At 42.6% G+C, this 26,281-nt stretch overlaps 1 protein-coding gene across 8 annotated transcripts in view; it reads left to right on the top strand.

The window, feature by feature from the left end:
- The window catches only part of ACSL6 (acyl-CoA synthetase long chain family member 6), a 265,006-nt gene that overhangs the window by 126,810 nt on the left and 111,915 nt on the right, over positions 1–26,281 (top strand). For all 8 annotated transcript variants that reach the window (XM_089694072.1, XM_089694068.1, XM_089694067.1 and 5 more), the window contains one exon: positions 24,950–25,170. In XM_089694072.1, the coding sequence (XP_089550198.1) occupies positions 24,950–25,170 (221 nt within the window). The remainder of the gene's footprint in view (positions 1–24,949; positions 25,171–26,281) is intronic.

Here is a 26,281-nt window from a genome sequence, read left to right as displayed (position 1 = left end):
CCTCTAAAACCAAATCTCTCCAAGACCATGAACATATAAGGCCAACTTAAACGGTCGAAAGCTTTTTGAGCGTCCAAGCTCAATAACACAGCAGGGGTAGAGGATCGGTTAACCAAGTCAACCAGATCAATAGATCTCCTGGTATTATCTGCAGCATGTCTGGCAGGTACAAAGCCCACTTGGTCCCCATGTATGAGTTTGGAAATAATTCCGGAGAGTCGGTTGGCCAAAATTTTAGTGAAAATCTTGTAATCGGAATTAAGTAGGGCAATGGGGCGGTAGTTGTCTACAATAGAGTGATCCTTATCGGGTTTAGGGATAACCGAGATATATGCACGGGAGAATTCAATCTGGGGTGTGACCCCCTTGAAAAGATCTCGATAAAAAGAGAGGAGATGAGGTGCCAGAATACCAATAAAAGATTTATAATAGGAGTAGGGCAATCCATCCGGTCCCGGGGCTTTACGAGAGGGGAGACGTTTAATTGTGTCCAGTAATTCCTCTAGCGTAATGTCAGCATTAAGGGTGGTAATGTCTGAAGGTGTTATTCTCGGAAGTGACAAAGGGTCAAAAAAATTATCAAACGATGACTGTGTGAGGGGCGGGTGAAGATCTGGGGTCAAACAGTTATACAGTTTCCCATAGAATGAGCCAAAAAGGGTTGCCATATCCCGAGGGTCATAGGTAGGGCTTCCATTTGGCTGCATTAAAAGGTCAGGCATCGTAGAAGGGGACTGAGCTTTGAGTCGATTGACTAACATACGATGGGGTTTGTTGGAAAATTCATAAAATTTCTGCTTAACCCAGAGGAGGGATTGTGCAGTCTTACTGGAGTCGAGAACTTTAATTCGGTCCCGTAGAGATGTTACCCTCTGGAGCCCAGAAATAGATGGCTTGGCCAGTAACCGTCGTTCCGCAAAAGATAGCTGATGTATAAGAGAGGCCCTAGCACTCGCCGAGGACTTTTTTAAACGAGAACCCATAGAAATACAGAGTCCTCGAAAGACCGCCTTATGGGCCTCCCACAGAGTTGAGGAAGAGGCTACGGAGCCAACATTGTGTGTAAAGTAGGTATCAAGTCCCTGTGACAGTTCATCTCTAAGATGGTCTGTGGAAAGAAAGGTCTCATTAAGGCGCCAATGACATGGTTTGGGTATAACAGGAGGAAAAAAAAGGTTTAAAGTCAAAGAGGCATGGTCAGACCAAGTGATGGGGTTGATTTCAGAAGAAACCAGAAGTGAAAGCAGTGGGGCAGAGACGAAAAAGTGATCTAGACGAGAATAACTACGGTGAGGGGTGGAGTAGAAAGTGAATTGTTTATGAAGGGGGTGTTTAATCCGCCAGGCGTCGAAGAGACGATGCTCCCTTATCAGTCTACGAAAAGATTTTGAAGAGGAGCATTGCCACCTCGAGGGGGCGGACTCAAAAAGAACCTTCCTGTCTTTATGGGGGGAGAAAATCAAATTAAAATCACCCCCAACAATCACCTGTGAAGTGGAAATGGAATCTAGGTCAGCGAGTGTTTGGGAAAGGAACTGCAATTGACCCGTATTTGGGGCGTATAAATTCAACAGAACAAGGGGGGTGTCACCAAGCATACATTCCAAAATAATAAAGTGACCCTGTTGGTCAACCTTGGAGGAAACAACCCGAAGGGAGCAGTGTGACCTAATCAAAATTGCCACCCCGGCCTTCCCGGAAGAATCAAAGGCCGAATAGGCTTGGGAAAAAAATCTTGAGGCAAAACGAAAGGAGCCAGATGATTTGAAATGGGTCTCTTGGACAAAAATAATGTCTACTCCTGAGGATCGAAATTCCTTCAAAGCCATCCACCGTTTTTGAATGGAGTTGAGGCCCTTAACATTATACGACAGAAACCTCAAAGCCATTATGAAATAACAACGACTGAACTACATGTATTAGCATGACAAATGACTGAAATACCATCGATGTAGTAGAATAGAAAACAAAAAACATAAAACAATCAAATAACACAAAAGAAAAGAATATACAGTGAAAAACAGGTATCCGCAAGGATATAAACTTGGGAACATCAACGAAGTCCAAGTCGTCTAGGCCAATGGCTAGACAAGATCGGGGGTAGCACGACATCCGACACATCCGGGAGGTCGTCAAACCCGGCCAGGAGAAACAGAAGCAAAAAATGCACCCAACAAGGGTTTGGCCGGCCAAAATGACAAAAACCGGTATAAAAACCATGTATGAAACAGGAGAGAGAGAACAGCACCAGATTCGCCACAGAAGGTCACCCCTGAGAATCATCAGGCAAGTGGATCGCTTGATCGAGAAGAACGTGGACGTTGCGGGGTGCGTGAGAGTCTCTTCCGACCTCCGCGGACTGGTGTCCAGATCTTGTTGGGGGTGGCGGAAGGACGGGATGGGGTAGGCGACAAAGAGGACACATCATCCGATAAAGGTGGAAGTCCCAACTTTTTAGGAAAGAGTCCGCTTCATGAAGATCCCGGAGAACAACTTGAGTATTGTCCCTAGAAACGACCAGCTTGAAGGGAAACCCCCAACGATACAGGACACGATGTTGCTGAAGGTGTGTGGTGATCGGCTTCAGAGCACGCCGTTTGGCAAGAGTAATTGGAGAAAGATCGCAGAAGAGCTGGAGTCTGTCACCTTTAAATTCCAAAGAGGATTTGTGACGAACCGCTGATAGTAAGGCTTCTTTGCTTTGAAAGTAGTGGAAACGGACTATAACGTCGCGTGGCCTGGTGCCCTCAACAGGTTTAGGGCCCAGAGAGCGATGAGCCCTGTCCATTCGCCAGTCTGCCTCTGGGATCATGGGAGCAGTTGCAATGAAGAAGGACAGTAGGTGGCGGTGTAGTTGTGCATCAGCAATAGATTCGGACATACCGCGAATACGGATATTTTGGCGCCGTTCCCTGTTTTCCAGGTCCTCTTGTTGGAGCTGCATTTGAGACATGGAGTGTTTCAGATATGCGTTATCTTCCTCCAAGACATGAACGTATTGCACCAAATCATCAAACTTGTTTTCCAGTTTATCCGTGCGGTCTCCAATCTGGGCTATTTCCCTTCTGAGATCTATAGTCAATTTACCAACTTCAGCGGTTATGGAGGAGGTGATATTACGTAAAAAGACTTGCAACTTATCGTCCAACGCAGAAATTGTAAGCGTAGATGACAATATAGCCTGCTGAGGGTTTTGGCTAGGGGTAGGAAGATACCCTGGTGTAGGGTGGTCCATAACCCCTCCTGCTGTGGCTTGGGAATCAGAATCCTCCATTTGTGGATGGATTAGAGCAGAGGCTGTCAGCTGCTCTGTTAAAGTGCAGGGTGCAGTACCCTCCGCGGCCACTGGGGGTCCGGGATCGTTCCTCGGACTCCTGACACTACTTGAGGCCGGGGATTGCGGCCTAGTTAAAAATCGTCGGAGCGGCGAGGGCCGCGGATCCTGCGGCTGCGGGGAGGGGGGCTTCCAGCGCCCTATCTTCCCCATGGAAGCCTCTCCTTTATGCTGGGCCGGGTGCTTGTACTGTGTGACTCACCCGTAGCAGAGAATATGCCATGGAGCGGAGCGGGTGAGTCACTACTGGCCGGGGATGAGCAGAGCTCAGCAATCCGCGTCCGACATCATCCCTAGTCGCGCATGCGCCATAACTTTTTTTTTTAATGGTTGAATTGGATGGACTTTTGTCTTTTTTCAGCCAGACTAACTATGTAACTATGTAACCATTGTAACCAAAAAGGGTTGGAGGGGGGAAATTGCAATTTAGTCAAATAAGTTTGTTCTTCCATCTGGCAACTATTGTAGGTTATAACCTCTCAAAAAATGACCCTGTAATTTGTCCTCTTTACAGTAAAATTATATTTCTAGTAAATACTTTGATAAATGTATCTACAAATGAAATAAAATTATATTTTATTATCTGGTATATTTTTGTAATGTGGTGCTACAAACAAAAAAATGGACAAAAAAATAAAGATAACTTACAATAGGTTTGCTATAACTGGTATTTTGCGCAGGTCAAGTTTCTACACTTATGATGCATAATATACTAACAATAATAAAACCACATTTAACATGTAATATTATTGGATGGAAAGCAAAATCAGCATTGGGCATCTTAGTGCATCTGGAAACTCGTACTCTTCAACAATGTTGGAACCGCTTCTAGAATTCAGCTAATTACTTGTTCAGCTCCAGGAATGTGTGATCATTGTAGTCATGTGAATTGTATTATGTGTAATTTCACTTAGTTATCAGAAGCTATGCCTCTTAATTTGTAGTATTCACATCAAAGTGATATTATATAAACAAAGTTTTGCTAAAAAATATGTGCTTTAGGAAAAACTACATTGCACATGAAAATCTTTCTTAACCCATTCATTAAATTATTAATATATTAATAAAATGATTAATATATTAATGTGTTTCCAAGCAATTGGACAGGTGTACCTAATAAAGTGGCTGGTGAGTGTATATTGCCAAAGCATCCAGTATCACAAACAATTTCATGTATATATATATATATAAATATATATATATATATATATACACACACACACACACAGTATCTCACAGAAGTGAGTACACCCCTCAAATTTCTGTAAATATTTTAATATATCTTTTCATGTGACAACACTGAAGAAATGACACTTTGCTATAATGTACAGTAATAGACATTAATGGCTGTGTGTTGAGTTATTTTGAGGGGACAGCAAATTTACACTGTTATACAAGTTGTACACTCACTACTTTACATTGTAGCAAAGTGTCATTTCTTCAGTGTTGTCACATGAAAAGATAAAATAAAATATTCTGGGAAAACAATGTAATAAACAAAGAAAAACAAGCAAAACAAACAGCAATTAAAGGAAGAGTTCACCTTTTTGACACAAATAATAAATGCACGTTTTTGCAGGTAAAAAAATGTGCATTTATTATTTTTGTCCTCAGGAGCTAGGAAAGCATTGTGCCAGCGATCAGTAGATCGCTGATGCCATTCAGGTCTGCAGACCTGTCAGAATATCTGCCAGCCGTACGGGATGTACGGCAAGCAGATATACTGACAGGAAACTTCAACTAACTACCACGGCGCTCCACAGTGTCGTGGTAATTCATTGAAAACTACAAGCCCACAGACACTAAAGCACTCATTCACAGAACTTGTAAATGTGACACAGCCATGTGGGTGGAACCCTGCAAGGCCACGCTGTTTTCAAATCTGACAGTACGGGGGAAACTTCTCCCCGTACTCTATCAAAGGGAGGGGGGGCGGCTGCAGCTATGGGAACATGTTACATGTTCCACCCTAAAAACGGGTGGAACATGTAACATGTTCCCAAAGGTGAACTTATCATTTAAGCAATTATAATGTGTATCAAAATGTAATACAACCCTATTAAACGTTTATTATATCTTTAAGGCCTCATTCTTCACACATCCTAAATCCACCATGGTGCGGCAAGGTGTTCTCTGGTTGGATAAGATAGAGAAGTGGGGGTGGTGTGGACACCAGGATCTCCACCTCCGTGCAGCAAGTACAGGGTGCAGCAACATAACTTCCTTTTTTGAAAAGCGTGCCATTCAGGCTGTAGCGGCCATAGCGGGGCGGGAGTGGTCTCAGGCAACAGGCGTAGTTCTAAAGTTTTTAAATCAATTGTTACGTGGGTCACTACGTTCAGACAAACCGCGAGTACGACAAGACGAAGAGCTGGAGTCCCTCGACCCATCAGATCACCTGAGAACATCGAAGCAGTGAGAGCTTCAATCTTGCGATCCCCGTAGCGTTCTGCGCGTAAACATGCATCTGCCCTTGGACTTTCGGATCGTTCAGTGAGGCGAATTCTTCACGATGACCTTCATTACCATCCGTACAAGTTGGCGATTGTGCAGGAACTCTCCGAACGCGACTTCAATTCTCGGAGGAACGCATGTGAGGCAGTACTCGAAAACGTCCTTGAGGACGTAATTGTTTTTTACAGTGATGAAGCCCATTTTCACTTGACTGGATGCGTCAACAAACAGAACATGCGCTACTGGGCCGACACCAATCCTCGAGAATTGCATCAAAGGCCTTTGCATTCATCTAAAGTCACAGTGTGGTGTGCAATTGCCTCAGCTGGGATTATTGGTCCCTGGTTCTTTGAAGAAAATGAAGTCACAGTGACAGTGAATTCAGACCGGTATGTGAACATGTTGGAGGAATTTGTTTTTCCACGACTTGATGAATTGGACTTAGGGGACATTTGGTTCCAACAGGACGGAGCAACGGCTCACACTTCAAGAGCATCAATGGCTGTTTTAAGGGAACACTTCCCGGAGCGCCTCATCTCAATAAGGGGCGATTTGGAGTGGCCAGCCCGCTCCCCTGATTTGGCCCCTTGCGACTTTTTTTTTTGTGGGGTTTTTTGAAATCCCGCGTTTACGTAAACCGTCCAAGGACACTACAAGACCTGAAGGCCAACATCCTTGCAGAAATTGCCAACATACCCGCTGCTATGCTGGTAAGGGTCATGAAAATTGCCAGAAATCGGCTTATTCAGTGTATGGACAATGGGGGGAGTCACCTACCTGATATGATTTTCAAAACTGTGTAAAACAGAACTTTAGATATGTACCTACATTATTAAAGACAATAAAAACAATTCTGATTCATAAAATGGGTTTTATTGCATTTTGAAAAAAGGACGTTATGTTGCCGCACCCTGTATATTGCTGATACCTGCAGCCAGGATCCCAGATGTTCCAAATGGTGAAGACTGCTTAGCCTGTATATCTCAATGACTGAATGGCTGAAAAGAGCTGGGGCTGTCCGTGGCTGTAAGTGTGTATCCACATATCTAGTGGTTTCCTGTGGTTATTGATAGATGTCTGACCCCATTACATCTAGTGCCGAACATCTGTACCTATCTTAACTGGATGTGCAGGTACATGCGGATACATACAGCCAGGGGCGGACTGACCATTTGGAAACTCGGGCACCGCCCGAGGGCCTGGGGTCAGTAGAGGGCCCCATAAGATGCCCCTGGTACCTTTTTCATAGGCTTTTTTTAGTTTGAGCAAGGACACAGGGGCCCCATGATCCCTTATTGCCCAGGGGATCCATGAGTTGTCAGTCCGCCCCTGCATACAGCCATGAAGTTGTTCATCAGTTAGTTGTATAGACTGAGCAGTCACTGCTGTTTGGAACACCTGGGAGCCTGGCTGCAGGTATCCATAGTATACTTTCTGCAAGGTGGGGATCCTGATGTCCCCACCCCACGCCTCTCTTCCTAGTCCAATCAGAGATCACCTTGCTTTCACTGAAGATTCGTTCTGTGAATGGGGTTTGTGCTGAGTGAGCAAGACCCTGTGTTCACTATGCAGAAGAGCACACTCTTGGCATAGGATCCGGAAGACAGAGGCGACTACTGCATTGATTGTTTGCTCCCACAGATATGCATACTTACATTGTTCCAAGCTAGACCAATGAAACTATGCAAAAAAAAAAAAACATACATAAGGTTGATCTGTAAAATGAGCTTTTTTTGCAAATCACAATTTTTTGATGTATCTTTAGTAAATGTGAGACATAACTTTTCCTAACAGCGGTAATTTAGGAAATAAGATTTTATGTATACACCGTAAATATAAATATATTCATATTTTATAGATCTAATTGATTTACATTGAAATCTGCTAAGATGAGGCTATTAGTTGTTATGAGCTACTGCTAAATCAGTAATTTCATTTCCTGGATATGCTTCCATATTTTACACATAGTGGATTCCTGACTCTGTTTTGCTGACCACTGCTTTAAGCTGAATATTTACATTCTAGTTTCAGCAGCTTTACTGATCAATTAGCATCTGTTTCCAATGAGCAATCTGGCTGTATGTTATTGGAAAGTGACAAGTCAGTGTACTGGATTGCTGACTGGCACACTGCTGCAGGATGCTTTTCCAACATGATATCAGTCTGCCATGAGCAATATATTTGTGGACATGCAGCATTTGTAAACTCTTCCTAAAATTAATATTAAAATTTCTAATATGACCAGGCATAGGACTGAGGGTTTAATGTATGTTCTGACTTCAGCAATGACCACATTTCTAATTAGAAATATAATATATACTTTATAAATAAGTTTTTATATATATATATATATATATATATATATATATCTATGTATGTATAAAATATTTAATAAATATTGGGACATCGACACAATTCTAAAATTTTTGGCTCTATACACCACCACAATAGATTTGAAGTGAAACGAACAAGATGTGCTTTAACTGCAGACTGTCAGCTTTAATTTGAGGGTATTTACATCCAAATCAGGTGAACGGTGTAGGAATTACAACAGTTTGCATTTGTGCCTCCCACTTGTTAAGGGACCAAAAGTAATGGGACAATTGGCTTCTCAGCTGTTCCATGGCCAGGTGTGTGTTATTCCCTCATTATCCCAATTACAATGAGCAGATAAAAGGTCCAGAGTTAATTTCAAGTGTGTTATTTGCATTTCGAATCTGTTGCTGTCAACTCTCAAGATGAGATCCAAAGAGCTGTCACTATCAGTGAAGCAAGCCATCATTAGGCTGAAAAAACAAAACAAACCCATCAGAGAGATAGCAAAAACATTAGGCATGGCCAAAACAACTGTTTGGGACATTCTTAAAAAGAAGGAACGCATCGGTGAGCTCAGCAACACCAAAAGACCCGGAAGACGACGGAAAACAACTGTGGTGGATGACTGAAGAATTCTTTCCCTGGTGAAGAAAACACCCTTCAAAACAGTTGGCCAGATCAAGAACACTCTCCAGGAGATAGGTGTATGTGTGTCAAAGTCAACAATCAAGAGAAGACTTCACCAGAGTGAATACAGAGGGTTCACCACAAGATGGAAACCATTGGTGAGCCTCAAAAACAGGAAGGCCAAATGACATCTAAAAAAGCCTTCACAGTTCTGGAACAACATCCTATGGACAGATGAGACCAAGATCAACTTGTACCAGAGTGATGGGAAGAGAAGAGTATGGAGAAGGAAAGGAACTGCTCATGATCCTAAGCATACCACCTCATCAGTGAAGCATGGTGGTGGTAGTGTCATGGCGTGGGCATGTATGGCTGCCAATGGAACTGGTTCTCTTGTATTTATTGATGATGTGGCTGCTGACAAAAGCAGCACGATGAATTCTGAAGTGTTTCGGGCAATATTATCTGCTCATATTCAGCCAAATGCTTCAGAACTCATTGGACGCCGCTTCACAGTGCAGATGGACAATGACCCAAAGCATACTGCAAAAGCAACCAAAGAGTTTTTTAAGGGAAAGAAGTGGAATGTTATGCAATGGCCAAGTCAATCACCTGACCTGAATCCGATTGAGCATGCATTTCACTTGCTGAAGACAAAACTGAAGGGAAAATGCCCCAAGAACAAGCAAGAACTGAAGACAGTTGCAGTAGAGGCCTGGCAGAGCATCACCAGGGATGAAACCCAGCGTCTGGTGATGTCTATGCATTCCAGACTTCAGGCTGTAATTGACTGCAAAGGATTTGCAACCAAGTATTAAAAAGTGAAAGTTTGATTTATGATTATTATTCTGTCCCATTACTTTTGGTCCCTTAACAAGTGGGAGGCACATATGCAAACTGTTGTAATTCCTACACCGTTCACCTGATTTGGATGTAAATACCCTCAAATTAAAGCTGACAGTCTGCAGTTAAAGCACATCTTGTTCGTTTTATTTCAAATCCATTGTGGTGGTGTATAGAGCCAAAAATGTTAGAATTGTGTCGATGTCCCAATATTTATGGATCTGACTGTATGTATATGGATGTGAATAAGAGAGAGTCACTGAAGAGTGCTAGGAAAGGAGCACATCAAATTATGGGATTGCTAGGAGGTGCTAGGGAGTCTGACTGCTAGCATGTAGACACTTTATTATTGCAACACTTTACCCATAACAACTTGATAAAAAAATAATGTTATTTGTGAAGGAACATGCATTCCACATTAATAATTATGCTATCAAAATCAATCGTTCCTGTTTCTGATTTTGCCTATGGACAGGAAGCAGCGCCGATGCAGGCTAATGTACCTGTATGTCAGGCCACATCAGAGGCTCCTGAGCGGCTCACAGAGTGCACATCCAGGAGCCCGGTGACCCGTGTGTCACCCGAACACAGCTGTTCACATTACCGCTGTGCCCAGGTGGTCACATGGTATTGTACCATGTGATTGCTGTGTCCAATCACAGCAATCACATAGTAAACAATACCAAGTGAAAGTAAAGATCAGTTCTCTTTGCTTTCACTCTGAGAGCAGAGAGAAGCTATGCTGTAGGCCTGTGAGTGTACAGTGGCCTGTCAGGTTGCTTCTACACTCACAGACTGCAGTGCCAGCCAGCCCTAGTGTTCCTGATCACTGCACCAGTGTAGTCTCTGATAAATAATGCAGCCAGCCCTGTCACCTGTCCCAGTACTCGCAAAAACACCACCATACCACCGTCCTGATAACTGCCATACCAGTGTCATGATCACTGCCATATGCAATACCAGTGTCCTGATCAGCACCATACGCAATACTAGCATCCTGATCATGGCCATACACCATACCATCTCCATGATCACTACCATATGCCATACCAGCACCCTGATCATCACCATACACCATACCAGTGTCCTGATCACTGCCATATACCATACTAGTGCTTGATCACCGCCATATACCATATTAGTGCCCTGATCACCGCCATACCCCATACCAGCATCCTGATCACCGCCATACCCCATACAAGCATTCTGGTCACTCCTTATGCCGAACCAGTATCTTGATCACTGCCATAGTCCATACCAGTGTTCTCATCACCCCATATGCCATGCCAGTGCCCTGATAACCGCCATACCCCATACCAGCATTCTGATCACCCATATGCTATACCAGCATTCTGATCACTGCCATAGCCCATTCCAGTGTCCGGATCACCACCATACACTGTGCCAATGTCCTGATCATGGACATACCCGATACCAGAATCCTGAACACTACTATACCTCATACCAATGTCCTGATCAGTGCCATACGTCATACCAGCATCTGGCATTTTAAGGTCTCATCCAGGGGCGGACTGACCATTTGGAAACTCGGGCACTGCCCGAGAGCCCGGGGTCAGTAGAGGGCCCCATGAGATGCCCCTGATACCTTTTTCATAGGCTTTTTTGAGTTTTGGCAAGGACACAGGGGCCCCATGTTCCCCTATTGTACGGGGGCCCCATGAGTTGTCAGTCCGCCAACTGGGATATTTTTATCCAAAAAATGGAGCAGAATACATTTTGGCCTACATTTATAAAGAAAGATGATTTATTTGCAAAATGTTATAACAAAAACTAAGCAAGAAAATGTTTTGTTTTTTTTTCAAAAGTTTCTGTATTTTTACATTTATATAGCAAAAAATAAAAATCCCAGTGGTGCTCAAATACCACCAAAAGAAAGCTCTGTTTGTGTGAAAAAAATGATAAAAAATTGAATTTGAGTACAGTGAAGCATGATCGCGCACTTGTCATTTAAATTGCAACAGTCCTGAAAGCTGAAAATTGGCCTGCACTGGAAGGGGGTGAAAGTGTTCAGACTTGGAGTGGTTAAATAGTATAGGCACTTATTTTTAATGTTTATATACAGTAGCTAAACCTGCAGATCTAGCAGGACTTAAGTTTCTGACTAGAGTTCCACTTTAAATTCTGAGGAACCCGGACACAAACTGTTTAAGACAGCTGCCCCCATGTGAATGGTTGCGGTACCAGCAAAAGGAGCAAGATCCAGTGTAAGAATGTGGAACAGGTGAGCGTGACAGTAAGGCTAGGTTCACACCTATGCAGTTTGTGTTTGAGCCGTTTCTGCATTGCGTTTTATGTTTTTGCACCAGCGTTTTTTTTTTTTTTTTTTATGTTTCTTGTTGCTAGGCAGATTTAAAATGCATCAAAAGCACAGCAAAAATGCATAACAAATGCACTACATGCTTTTCTGCGGCATTTCCATTGAAGTCTATAGAACCAAAAATGCTACCTGACCCTTTCCAAAAAACGCATCGGGTGAAAACTCAGAGATGTGAACGTGTCCCATAGGAAATCATGTTAAATGGACTGTACTGCGTTTCTGCAAAACGCTGTGAAAAACGCTTAGGTGTGAATCTAGGGTGATGCAGTTTTGCAATGCCCTTTGCAGCATCAGTCAGACTGAGTAATAAGGGAGGGCAGTGCTAGCAGTCAGGTGTGCTGCATGTAAATATGCTGACAAGGAGCAAGATGACAGGAGGAGAGTAGAGAGATGACCTCAATTTTGCTCCTGCTCCTTCATCATCCATTCAGCAGGCTGAGTGTAGGTAGATGACACTACTGTATTCCTTAACCCCACCATCGAAAGAGGTGGCATTCTCCATGCAGTGTGATTGTAAGGCCTCACTCACTTGGGATTTTATTGCCAGCTGCGGAAAGAATCCACATTGCCTGCTGCCTCCAGCAGGATTGATAGGTGGATGTGAATAGTTGCAGCCACTTAGTTTGTACAAAGCAATGACAGGCTGAAAGTGACAGCAGCTATTAGAGGCTTTTTGGATGTAAACGCACATGGATTGATTATCTGTGTTTAGGAACAGTGGATCACTCCTGGATGCAAATTGCTTCAGTTGATGGGAGAACATCTGTCCATAAAAACAGGTATTCACTCCATGTGCAATTACATCTGAACACCCATGGCCACTGTTAGCCTGTCATTACATTGTACAGGCTGAGCAGCTACACCTACCGCATCTACCTGTTAATCCAGCTGGACTCTTGCTGCAGCTGCCAATTATTATTATCATTATACAGGATTTATATAGCGCCAACAGTTTGTACAGCGCTTTACAACATGAGGGCAGACAGTACAGTACAATACAATTCAGTACAGATGGGATCAGAGGGCCCTGCTCCTTGGAGCTTACAATCTAGGAGGGAGGGTCGAGTGATACAAAAGTTAATAGCTGTGGGGGATAAGCTGATGGAAAAAATGAAAGTACAATTGTTAGGTAGGGGCAGAATAGGCTTCTCAAGAGAATGATTTTCAGGGATCATCTAAAAGCAAACAGAGTAGGAAATAGACAGATTGGGGTAGGGAGTTGCATAGGATGGGGGAGGCTTGAGAGAAGTACTGGAGGCACACATGGGAGGAGGTGACGAGGGAGCTAGAGACCAGGAGGTCTTGGTAGGAATGAAGAGAATGATTTGGTTGGTATTTTGAAACTAGGTTAGTGATGTACCTGGGGTTGAGTTGTGGATGGCTTTGTCTGTTGTTAGTGTTTTGAATTGAATTTGTTGGGTGAAGCCAATGAAGGGATTGACAGAGAGGAGTAGCAGACATTGAACGGTTGGTAAGGTGGATAAGTCTGGCAGCAGCATTCATAATGGACTGAAGGGGGGGAGGGGGGGATATGAAGGAGCAATACAATCCTGTGTAGATGAAGCCTGGATGAACAGACATGCAAATGATTTTAAATGTAGAACAATTCCCTTATATGTATTTCATGGCTGGATTTCCACTTTAGCTCACCAAATTCTCCCCCAGCCTTATTGTCTTTATCCTACACTGATCACGCAGAGCTTAGCATACGCGTCATCGTGGGTGATACTATGCAGCTCTGACTCATCCAGTTTACACGTAAGAACTGACAGTCTGATTGTAGGCAGTTCTGTACTGGGCAGGAGCACACTACAGCCATAACCAGCTTAGAGCAGTTGGGTGATTGCATTAAACTCCATAGGAAGACAAGGGAACCGATTAGAGCATTATTGCACTGCAGGATTCAGTTTACAGTATATGAGCTGTGTGTTCTGACACTACTTGTTATGTTTTATGGCAGGGTACAGAGCTCACACTGACAGCCCACTCTCTAGTCTTACTGCAGAAATATTGCTGTATGAACAATGAAACTACAAGCATACGCATATCTTACTATTTTATCACAAGTGCTTGCATCTCCCCTATTTATATATTGCAAATAACAGGCAATTCTGCAGGCCTTTCCATTTTAGAAACAAGAATAGTTATATTTGTTTTAGTAAAAATCACCCTGGGACACAGTGTTAACACAGGGGGCTTTATTTATTGCATTATAGGGCCTGATCTGTACTTTTTAACCACTTGCCTACCAGGCACGTATACCCCTTTCCTGCCTAGGCCAATTTTCAGCTTTCAGTGCTGTCGCGCTTTGAGTGACAATTGCGCGATCATGCAACACTGTACCCATATTACATTTTTATCATTTTTTTTCACACAAATAGAGCTTTCTTTTGGTGGTATGTACTTGCCGCTGGGTGTTTTATTTTTTTGCACTATAAACAAAAAAAGAGCAAAAATTTAGAAAAAAAGATTTTTTACTTTGTTTCTATTATAAAATTTGGCAAACAGGTAATTTTCCTCCTTCACTGATAAGGCTGCACTGATAGGCAGCACTGATAGGCAGCACGGTGCCTTGTGTTTTTGGTTTGATTATATTATTGAATTAAATGTATTATTATTATATTATTATTTTTTATGATTATTTATTAAATTCTAATTTGTGATTTCGTGTTTCAAGTTCTATCCTACCCGGGATGTTTACTAGACTCTTGTTCGGACAGACTTCAGTGAGTTATTCCTAAAAATTACAGGCCTACAAAAGAAAAAATACATATTTCCATGCAAAAAAATGTACCGCTTTGATCACAGAAATATGGACATAATCAATATTGGACCAGCTGAACAGTAAAGCAATATTATTGGGCTCAGTGAGGAGGTTGAAAAAGGTTGGAAATCTCTGACAGGAAAAATAAATAAAACATATCTGACAGTGTGTACATCCTCAGTCCAAACCACTGAGTGTGAATTCTGTCTGCAGTCTGGTTCCTATGCTAATTGCATGAGTCATTTCTGACAGGTAATGCAGGGGATTGAGGTGACAGGGGAGGGGAGCTCCAGCATACAGTCTGTGATTTACAGCCTCGGCTGTTCATGTTTCCCTATGAGATTGTGAAGATGAGGGTGTGTCCCTTCCCTCCACTGGGTGTCAGATTACACTTAGCTCTCCTCTCTGAGCTGTACAGTGTTTGACCACAGATCCTCATCCCCTCCCCTGGAATCTCAGAAAACTTGTACTTTAAACAGAAGTAGAGCAGAGGTGGCTGCAGATAAGCAACAGATAACTTACAGTATGTAGGAGGCTGTCCATCAGTGTGTATCACCTGAGGCCAGTCACTTTACAGGGTATATGTGAGGGTTTACAATCACTTTAAGCATTGGATCCTAAGAAATAAAAACAATTAAGCACACAAATGCTAGAAGGAGGAAAAGTCAGAAATACATTTGCGAAAACAGCAAATAGTAGGGAGGGGCTGATGGAAAGGTTTGTACATAAAAAAGACTAACATGGTGTATGACTTTGAAACATGAATTGATCCATCAAGGTGTGTTTTTCTCTCATTATGTGAAATCATACAGATATTTTAGGTTACATTCAGGCAGGGGATTAGCACATTTTGTAAATCTGCAAATTCCTACACCTGGAATGACAGGTGTGTGCGAATAGCTGCAGACACTTTTTTGTGTGTACAAGCAGCAGGTTTTGGCACAGTATATGTACATATCAAATTAGGCTTTGTAAGCATGGCAGAAATGGCATTCAATATTCCCAAATCAATGATCTTGATCACGATCAATGATTAAATAAGATCAGGTTATTCGTGAATTAATGTGAACCTGTGTACAGGCAGTTGCTTTTAAAGTACAGTAAGTATTCTGAACAAGAAGTAAATAAGCTTCAAAATATTATTATTATTATTATTATTATACAGTATTTATAAAGCGCCAATAGTTCGCTCAGCGCTGTACATTACAAAGGGGGACAGAACATGTGACAGAACAATACCAATACAATGCAAAACATGAGGGGATTGAGGGCCCTGCTCTTTCGAGCTTACAATCTAGGAGGGAGGGGATGGTGGCACAGGAGGAGATAGCTGTGGGGGATGGAGTGGTTGGAAGAGTGGAGGAGGTCGGCAAGTTAGCAGGGGGTGGGGTAGGCTTCCCTGAAGAGGTGGGTTTCAGGGTGCGCCTAAAGGAGAGGAGAGTAGGTGATAATCTGATGGGTTGGGGCAGGGAGTTTCAGAGGATGGATGACACCATGGAGAAGTCCTGGAGGCGGGCATGGGAGGAGGAGACCAGGGAAATAGAGAGAAGGAGGTCTTGTGAGGAGCGGAGTGTGCATGCTGGGCGGTACTTGGATATTAGGTCAGTGATGTAGTTCGGGGCAGTATGGTGGTTAGCTTTGTACGTCAGTGTTAGGATTTTGAATTTGATCCGTTGCGCAATCGGAAGCCAGTGGAGGGATTGGCAGAGGGGGGTGGCGGAGATGGAGCGGTTGGAAAGGTGAATGAGTCTGGCAGTCGTATTCAGGATCGACTGAAGCGGGGATAGCCAGCGGAGAGGCAGGCCAGTGAGGAGGGAGTTGCAGTAGTCGAGTCGTGATATGATGAGGGAGTGGATGAGCTGTTTAGTGTTTTCTGGGGTTAGGAACGTGCGTATTTTGGCGATGTTGCGGAGGTGGAGTCTGCACGAGTTTGTTAAAGATTGGACTTGGGGCTGGAAGGATAGGTTGGAGTCCAGAATGACACCAAGTACTCTGGCCTGCAGGGCAGGTTTGATGGTGGCGTTGTTGGATGTGATGGAGAAGTCAATGGGGGTGGTGTCCGGGCTGGGGGGAAGACAAGAAACTCGGTTTTGGAGAGGTTCAGTTTAAGGAAGTGGAGCGACATCCAGTCTGATATGTCGCTCAGTAGGTGTGTGATTCGGGCAGAGACTAAGGAGGTGAGGTGGGGGGTTGAGAGATAGATTTGTGTGTCGTCGGCATATACAGTAGGTGGTAGTTGAAGCCGTGAGAGTGTATGAGTTGGCCAAGGGAGGAGGTGTAGATGGAGAAGAGAAGGGACCCAAGGACAGAGCCTTGAGGGACCCCAACAGAGAGGGGGAGTGAGGGGGAGGTGGTAGCATTATAGGTAACGCTGAAGGAGCGTTGTGACAGGTAGGATGAGAGACAGGAGAGAGCAGAATCTCTGAGGCCGAGGGAGTGTAGTTTTTTGAGGAGGAGGGGGTGGTCGACTGTGTCGAAGGCCGCAGAGAGGTCAAGGAGTAGGAGCACTGAATAGTGACCATAAGCTTTGGTGGTTAGAAGGTCGTTGGAGAGTTTCACTGACCTCTGTAGCTCCAGGTACTGTGGCAATTCATCCCTAAAAATCACAACAGAGACTCTGAAGTCAGTTTGCAGTTAATTTCTAAACAGATTATAATACTTGTGTTTCTCTACATTAGAGGGCTGACAGGCTGCCATGCCCCTACTACCAGAAGATGAAATGGGAGAAGGGCTGTAGTGCTTCTGTCATGAAATTAGAGGGTGAATATTTCAACAGTGCACGTTAAAAAGATCACAGAGGTTTTGTTTTAAAAGTAATTTACTGCTTGTGAAATATATTTAAATATTTGAATAACCCTGGCCTGGCCACAGGTTTTCTGCACTAGGATATACTAATGCTTCTTTTGGCTCATTCACGCAAGTGGCCCATACAACATACAGTACAAGAGATATTTGTTGATGCATCTGGAGCTGTCCATGGCAGCAGCTATACAGACTCATCCACACATCTGAGTAAGACAGGCATGCAGAGACAGGTGAACATCCCCAAACACAGATTGCATGTGTTCAGAGCTGTATTCCCATCCCTTCCCGCCTATCAATATTAGATGTGCAGGTGAGTCCTTATTGCTGCTGCCTTTCAATTGACTGACATAGGCTGCCTGCACAGAGCGCCACACTGCTCCAGATATAAAAAAAAATTCCTCTTGCAAGCAGGATGTACAGACCTCTGTGCCCATGTGAATGAACCCTATGTGTTTATTCTACAATTTAGGTGTCCGTTTATGAAACTGAGATCAGCAGCGATCCTGAGGATCGCTGCTGATTTCAGTACATTAGTGGTTTATGAAACAGAGAAGATCAGCAGAGAACACGTTTTCTGCTGATCTTCTCTGCATACAGAGAATCTGCAATCAACAGGCACAGAAACGGCCAGTTTATGAAGGAGCAATGTCAGCCCTTCACTGGCGATCTGTGTGAAAATTCTCCCTTCTAGATTCTCCAGCCAAGAGGTGGAGAGAAAGGGAGAATCGCTGGAGTTCTGAGGAGGAAAGAGGATGTTTTTGGACTTTATTGTTCTTCCTTCAGAGCCTCCAAGACAGTGTGAAAGCCCCTTGCCTTTCACAACACCCCCAAAACCCTAGAGCAGTTTATAAATACCTGTGGGACCACAGTGGTCCCACAGGTATTTATTTACTTATTTATTACAGGTACTCATATATCACCGTTAATTTACACAGCGCTTTACATATACAAAAGTATTAAGACGCCTGCCTTTACAAGCACATGAACTTTAATTGCATCCCAGTCCTATTCCGTAGGGTTCAATATTGAGTTGGCCCACCCTTTGCAGCTACAACGGCTTCAACTCTTCTGGGAAGGCTGTCCACAAGGTTTAGGAGTGTGTCTATGGGAATGTTTGACCATTCTTCCAGAAGCACATTTGTGAGGTCAGGCACTGATGTCGGATGAGAAGGCCTGGCTCGCAATCTCTGCTCTAATTCATCCCAAAGGTGTTCTATTGGGTTGAGGTCAGGACTCTGTGCAGGCCAGTAAAGTTCCTCCACCCCAAACGTGCTCATCCATGTCTTAATGGACCTTGCTTTGTGCACTGGTGCACAGTCATGTTGGAATAGGAAGGGGCCATCCCCAAACTGTTCCCACAAAGTTGGGAGCGTGAAATTGTCCAAAATCTTTGGTATACTGATGTCTTATGAGTTCTCTTCATTGGAACTAAGGGGCCAAGCCCAACCTCTGAAAATCAACCCCACACCACAATCCCCCTTCCACCAAACTTTACACTTGGCACAATGCAGTCAGGCAAGTACCATTCTCCTTGCAACCACCAAACCCAGACACGTCCATTGGATTGCCAGACAGAGAAGCGTGATTCGTCTCTCCATAGAATATGTCTCCACTGCTCTAGAGTCCAGTGGCAACGTACTTTACACCACTGCATCAGACGCTCAGGGCTGGGGTTTTCACTAGGCAAATTAGTGGCCACCTGGGGTGCACTGCCTCCTAAAGGCGCCTGGCCAGCACTCGCTCTGTGTGGGACACTGCCATGTCATGAATGATCCTTCAGCTGAGAGGAGGAGCTGCAGAGAGGAGGAGGAAAGAACAGAGGAGGATGCCAGTATAGCAGCTAAGCTATATGGACCACTGATGTATTTATACATGTTGATCATATCCTCCCTTAATCTCCTTTTCTCAAGAGAAAATAAATTCAATTCCTCTAATCTTTCCTCAACTGAGCTCCTCCATGCCTCTTATCAGCTTGGTTGCTCTTCTCTGCACTTTCCCCAGTTCCCCAATATCCTTTTTGTGAACTGGTGTCCAAAACTGAATATATATATATATATATATATATATATATATATATATACATATATATATATATATAGAGAGAGAGAGAGAGCTTTTTTTCTTAGAGAACTGGAACTCTGGAACTCTCTCTTTCCAAATCACCCCTTGTCTCTGGCCCTACCAACTGTTCCTTGGTTCCACCCCTTACCCACCTCCCAGTACAGTTCTTTTAAACAATACAGAACCAAGTATCATTTTGTGGTGTTAAGTAATTTGAATGAAATTTGTTAATGATAACAAGAAAAGCAGTAAAATAGATCCTCTGCAGCCAGCAACAATAGATCCCCCCAGCAACAAAGGATCTCCGCGGCAACAACGGACCACCTACAACAAAATACCCCTCCAGCAACAATAGACCACTGGCAACAACAACAAATATCCTCACTGTCAGCATCAATAGACCCTCCAGTAGTCAGCAACTATAGACCCCTCCCTCTATAGTAGATCCCTCCCGGCAACATGTGACCCCAAGCAACAATAGACCCCCCATAAAAATAGATCCCCTCAAATAACAACAGATCCTCCAGCAGCCAGCATCAATAGACCATCCAGTACACCCCAGCAGCCCTTTCCATTACATGTGTTCAGTACAGGAGGTGCCTGCTTAAAGAAAGCTCTCTCTCTATATATATATATATATATATATATATATATACACATACACACACATTATAAATATCCTTTTTATCTTTTTTAATTGATTACATAAGCTCTGTTCAAAGCTGCATAAGGGGCTTAAAGAAGGGGGGGGGGCAACAATGAATGACTATGCAGGGTGGCATGTCAGCACATATCGTGGCCATTCAAGGATAGGAAGACTGTGCTCCCAGTACAACCTAAAAACTGACTACACTGTGATGGATGTGCTTCTATACCTAATGTGGTCAGTTTGAAATAGGAAAGCAGAGGTACTGTCAGGAACACTAGGGATTTCACACAAAGGAAGCAATACAAAGAGAACAGGATACTTTTTAACACAAGAACATGGTACAACAGGCACATATCAGGAATATGAAATGTTGGGGTAAAATATTCTTTAAGTTATTATCTGCCAGAACATCCAGATTCTTCTGGGTCAATAACTCCGGTTGTTCTCCTCTGAGAATGTATAATGCATGCATGATTTACCCCCCCCCCCCCCAAGTGCATACCTTTACATTTAATATTTTCGTTTTGACATATTTTTACACTTTTAAGCTTTAAATATGTGGCGGTCATTTCTCATAATAAAAATCCATATATTTGCCAGAAAAATTGTACAGCTTACAAAGCACAAAGCAGTAGAGTGTTTAGAAACTGCACCTTGCATACAGTAGTGTTTTATAGAGACTAGGTGTGATGATGATATTCTCTTGAGTGCTGGACGATTGTTATATTTTGGGATGTTTAGTACAGAATAGCTTGTTATTTAGAATTGACAGCCATGTCCTCCACAAAGAGCAATTGTTTTGAAGTGTACAGCTACTGCGTCCAACAGAGCTAAGTACAGGAGGAAAATGACAGATCTTTGTAAGAACAATTTGATTGGCACCATGAATTGACTTAGTAGGCCTAAAATGAACTTGTAATTGCAAACTACTCAACTGTCTTGATTTTGACAGGTCTAGATATTCAGATCTCAAAGGCGGATGTGTTTGTGAAATGGTCATGCCTTTATAAAACTGTGCAACTTGTTTGAAGAATTGGCTCAGATCACAAAGTGGGTTAACCCACACAAAATTGATCATGTGGATTTGAATAAATGTTGGGGGTTAAATCATGATAAATTTTAGAAGTACCTTTTGCAGGGAGATTTGTGCACCCAACACCACATTTTTGCTCTGGCTTTTACAGCTGAATCTCACTGTCCATTGAATTTGTCAATAATACATTTGGGAAAGTGTAACAATAGAATGTCAATAGAGTTTATTGAATAAGAATGACATCCTTATTCAATAAACTCTCAAGCACTGGAGTCAGATGATTGCAGTTTCCAAGCACCAATAGTGAGAAAGGATCCATGGAGTGTGTTTAATGACACTGCTTAGTGAACATGCGAGCTATGCGTAGAAGGATTTTCTGAACTCATTCTGGAGTTGATCAGCTGTTGTGCAGTGGTTTGCTCAGTATTTTATAACAAGACTCACTAGCCACCACAGGCACTAACTAATCCTACACATCCCATTATGCCAATGTCAGTGAAGAAAAAAAAAGTTAAGAAAATTCACACTGGACAGCTCAGAACACTGTTTTGGGAGTGTGGCTTAGATGGCACTCCACAACATGTTTGGTGGGAATGCCATATAAATAAAAGGTTTTGCACTAGAGTATACGAATTACACTACCTTAGGAGACAGCATCCCCTAAAAATCCTTACTAATCCTTACTAAACTTACACACTTCCTTGTGTACCTCAAATCATTTCAAACTTGTGTCCTTCAATTTCACTGCCGCTAAACAAACCCTAGCAAGAGCATGGAAATCTAGAACTCTGGAAGTTGTGCAGGAGAAGCAAAAAATGTAAAGCACTTATTTAATGAAAATCTGGCAGCTATTCTACATGACAAAGGCAATACATTTAAAGATTTGGAACATGTGAATATCTAGCTACTTTGGGGCAAATTTTAACAAGATGCTATGGACAATTTAATATTTTAAAGTCAGATAAATCAAGGTTTGCTCTGTATGTGGGAGCTGGTCCAATTCCAATTCTTTACCCTGACCATTTTTTCACTGCTTTTCATTTCTATCCTTTCTTTAATTCACACACTCATTTCTCTACACTACCTTCTCTGCTTCGAATCTTTATATTTGTAGTTGTTGTCCTCTCTTTATTGCCTCAACCACAGTTGGATGAGTGTCCCGTGGAAAGGACCCCCCCCCCCCCCTACCAGGACTATATTTAAATGCCTGAGGGAGGCAGGATATTATAGTTGTTGCTAGTTCTTTGAAAGATCATTGTACCATTGGAGCTCTGCCCAACAGGAATGCACATTTCAATTGAAATATGTAATTGGGGTTTGATGCCATATACTTTCTTGCGAGTATTTGTTATACCCATATTTGTAATTTCTCTTTATGCCATATGTCAAGATATATACTTTTGTTTACTCAAAGATATGACAAGTAATTATACTCAGGTATAATACATTGTATAGTACAGCCTATTTCAACCAGGGTGCCTTCAGGTTTCATCAGGGATGCCTTGGCAAAATGCCTAAAAATTGCCCAAAAACTGTATACAAGTTGGTAGGTGGATCAAGTGCATTTTAGTTACACAAATTCACAGGTTTGCATTGTACACCAATACAACTTTCTAGCCACCGGCAACATAAAAAAAGTAATGATGTCATCAGTTGATAGGAAGGACATTGGGCACCCCACATAGCATACTTGCTTGCCCCTCCCCTGCCCCTCTCTGTCAGCAGTGGGGTCACTTTAGTTGAGTGAGAGAAACAGAGGGAGAAGAACAATAAAATGCTAGTCAGTACCACTGTGAAAAGTTGGGTGTCTCACATGTGCAGATGTTGCTGCATTCTGTAAAACTATTAGTTTACTTTTTTTTACATTTTGTAAAGGGTGCCTCGGGATTGTGCAGAATTGTAAAGGGTGCCTCGAGATTGCACAGAATTTTAAAGGGTGTCTTGACTGAAAGGGGGTTGAGAAACACTGGTAAATAGTATAATATTGCAAACTGCTTAATAAGAATTTATTAAAACCAAACATTTTTAAAGGATTTCAAATATTATAGAATGAGCTTTGACTTGTGGATGACCTGCCTTTAAAAAATAATAAACAAAAAGGCTACAGTTGTTATACAATGAATAGTATGATGACCTCTTGGAATTTCGAAGGCATTTAATAGGATTTGAGTCTTTTCTAATTTCTGATCCATTTGTTACTATGGGTATGCATATTATAGGTCACAATTAATTTTATTTTCATCTGTATTTTATTTTTACTTCCTATACATAATATGTTTTTTTTTAATTAAAATATAGTAGCACCAACTGCAGTCCTATATAAGTGAATGTTAGTCTTAGGCTACGTTCACACTAGCCTTGTGTGCAGGCGGCAGAGAGGCATTTGGGAAGCGTTTTTACCGCTTCCCAAACGCCTCTGCCAATTCTGCACATTACAGCACATGGTGCTGTTCTAACGGGAGCGTTTGCGTCGCGTCGCGTTGCACCGCGGCAAAACGGACGCCTCTGGTCGAGTCAGGAGGCTTTGAAGCCTCCTATTCTCGTCTATGGTGCCGCTCCGCAAACGCCCGGCCGGCGTTTGCGGTGCAGTTGCGACGCGTTTGCGGGGCGTTTGCGGAGCGGTAACACCACTCAAACTGTATTATAGGCGTTTGTGGGGCGTTATTAACGCTCGGCAAACGCCTAGCAACCGCCACTAAACCGCGTTTGCGGAGCGTTTGCCGAGCGTTAATAACGCCCCACAAACGCCGGACCAACGCTTGCCAAACGCTATAGGGGCGTTTGGCAAGCGTTGGTAAAACAGCCAAGTGTGAACGAGCCCTTAAGGGTGAACAGTTTCGGTGAAATGAAGTCGAGAAGCCATTAGCTCAGAAACAGAATTAAAACAAGCATAGAGGGGCTGATTATCTGTTTACCTACGCAATAAACTGCTCTAATCTCCAAAATGACCATATGTTTGATCTGGATATACCTAAACTATTTCACCATATGTGCTCAAAACATTTTAGCAGCTACTTAGAATCATTTGTGTGCTGTCTCTCTTCAAAAGGGCTTTACTAATACAAATGAAATCACTGAATATACTGCTTAGATGAACTGATACTTTATCCATGCTAGACAAAGTGACAGGTTCTTTGCAAAAGGTGTATCATAAGTTGGTTGTTCTTACCTTCCCCGCATTCTCTTCCAATGCTGTGATCTGCCACCAGAAATACTCAATCCTTCCGGGTATGGGGAACATATAATACACGTTCTCCCACCCCACTATTCTATGCTATCTAGACCTAAGTGCTTTTACATTGGAAGAGCTTCCTGAGCCTAGTGCAGGAGGAAGGTCTAACAGCAGACTAGTTTGTATGTGAGCCTTGCGTTGCCTGTGTGCACCATCTCTGTTACTTTGCTTAGCATAGGCAACATAGATAAAGATGTATACTGACATTTATCAGTATTCACACAATCTGAGTGCATACTATTGGCAGCAGTTTCATACTTGTTTCACTTGCCTTTTGTCCAGTTTTATAGAACAGACCTATGGGTTACTTCTTTGTTCAGTGGTTTTTACCTTGTTAAATAAACCTGATTGGTTTTAACACATGGAATTCATTTGATGAATTTTACCATGTAAACATCATGACATGTCCTTGTATTATATTTGAGTCGATATTTAGAAATGGTTTGAGCACCTGTTTGTCACTTACTATGTTCTCTTGTCTTTTATCCTATAGAGTTTGCAGTTTCCATAATTGACAAGATGGAGGCAAAAGAGATCTTGCAGAGTTTGAGGCTCCTAGAGTTTGATGACTTCAATCAGTTCCTCCGCAGTGTGCCAGCGGCCACATTACTGGGATTAGGTGCCTTTGCCGCAGTCATTGCATTCTGGCTCGCTAGTAGACCCAAAGCTGTGAAACCGCCATGTAACCTCCTAATGCAGTCAGAAGAACTTGAGGTAATCATAGTCTCTGAATGGTAAATTATAACTAAATGCTAAAACCTAGGGGAATAGTTAGAAACTGTAGTCGGGTTCCTACTGCAGTCTGTGTCCAAAATGGAGGAAGTCTTCCTATTTGTCATGTGGACCATTATCAGAGGGACAATGTTGGGAAATCTAAATTTTTACAGCTGGTACTGGAACTGAAATAGGGTTGAGATGCTCCAATGGAAGCACCTGATCCTGTGACCGCTGTCTAACAGGAGAATCCACTCTCCTTTGGAAGAAATTTCCTCTCACTTCCTCGTGTGTCACTGAGACAGGGAGTGAAGCTAACCCCCTCCCCTCCAAATGGAAATAGAGAGTAAGAAAGAAAAAAACTGGCACGGACCTGAAATGGCTGGTGTTTCAACACCATGGCAATTGCCGATCTAAACAGAGGCTAAGATGGCAGCTTCCTTGGCTATAAAGGATAGGAGGCTTTAATTCTGCTTTAAGATTGCTTATTTGTTGTCAGTGGACACATGCTTTACTCATAAGACTAGACTTTGACACTGAATAATAAAAGACAGTGACATATTTTGAAATAATTGAAGTAAAAAAGAACAGATAACACTTTTGCACCTTCATAAGCTATCAGGTCAAACCATCTGGAGTGTACATAAAGAAACTGCTAATTATGTTTTGGCTTTAGGGTAATGTTAGATGACCACTTTCAGCATAGCATCTAACAATAAAAAAATAAAGATATATTGGCATAATACCTAAATTGAGCATACAGTATTCTGCCAGCTGAATATATGGTCAGTGTATTATATGATTGTATGCTTTGACTGTGGTATTTCCCAATGTCAAAGACATTGCACATACAGTATACTTCATCTTCTTGGCCTTGCTTCACAGTTGGCAGAATTGTTTTCTGCTTTTGTAATATTTGTAGGTATAGTCCAAGTTTAAAATTTGGTATGATATAAAAGCTGTATATTTCAAAATTTGTAGACAATGATTTGGCAGCAGTTTAGTTCTAAGCCTGCTTTCTTTGTTCCCATATATCAGCAATAAAAAGCTGACTGATGTTCCAGGCTTCCTGTACTCCAGGGTCACCTTGATAATAAGTGAGGGGAAATGT

Source organism: Staurois parvus, unplaced genomic scaffold (assembly GCF_062004578.1).
Source record: "Staurois parvus isolate SC_StPar_1 unplaced genomic scaffold, SC_StPar_1.0 ptg000648l, whole genome shotgun sequence".
NCBI classification, from domain to species: domain Eukaryota; kingdom Metazoa; phylum Chordata; class Amphibia; order Anura; family Ranidae; genus Staurois; species Staurois parvus.
This window is presented reverse-complemented; position numbering and strand designations above follow the sequence as displayed.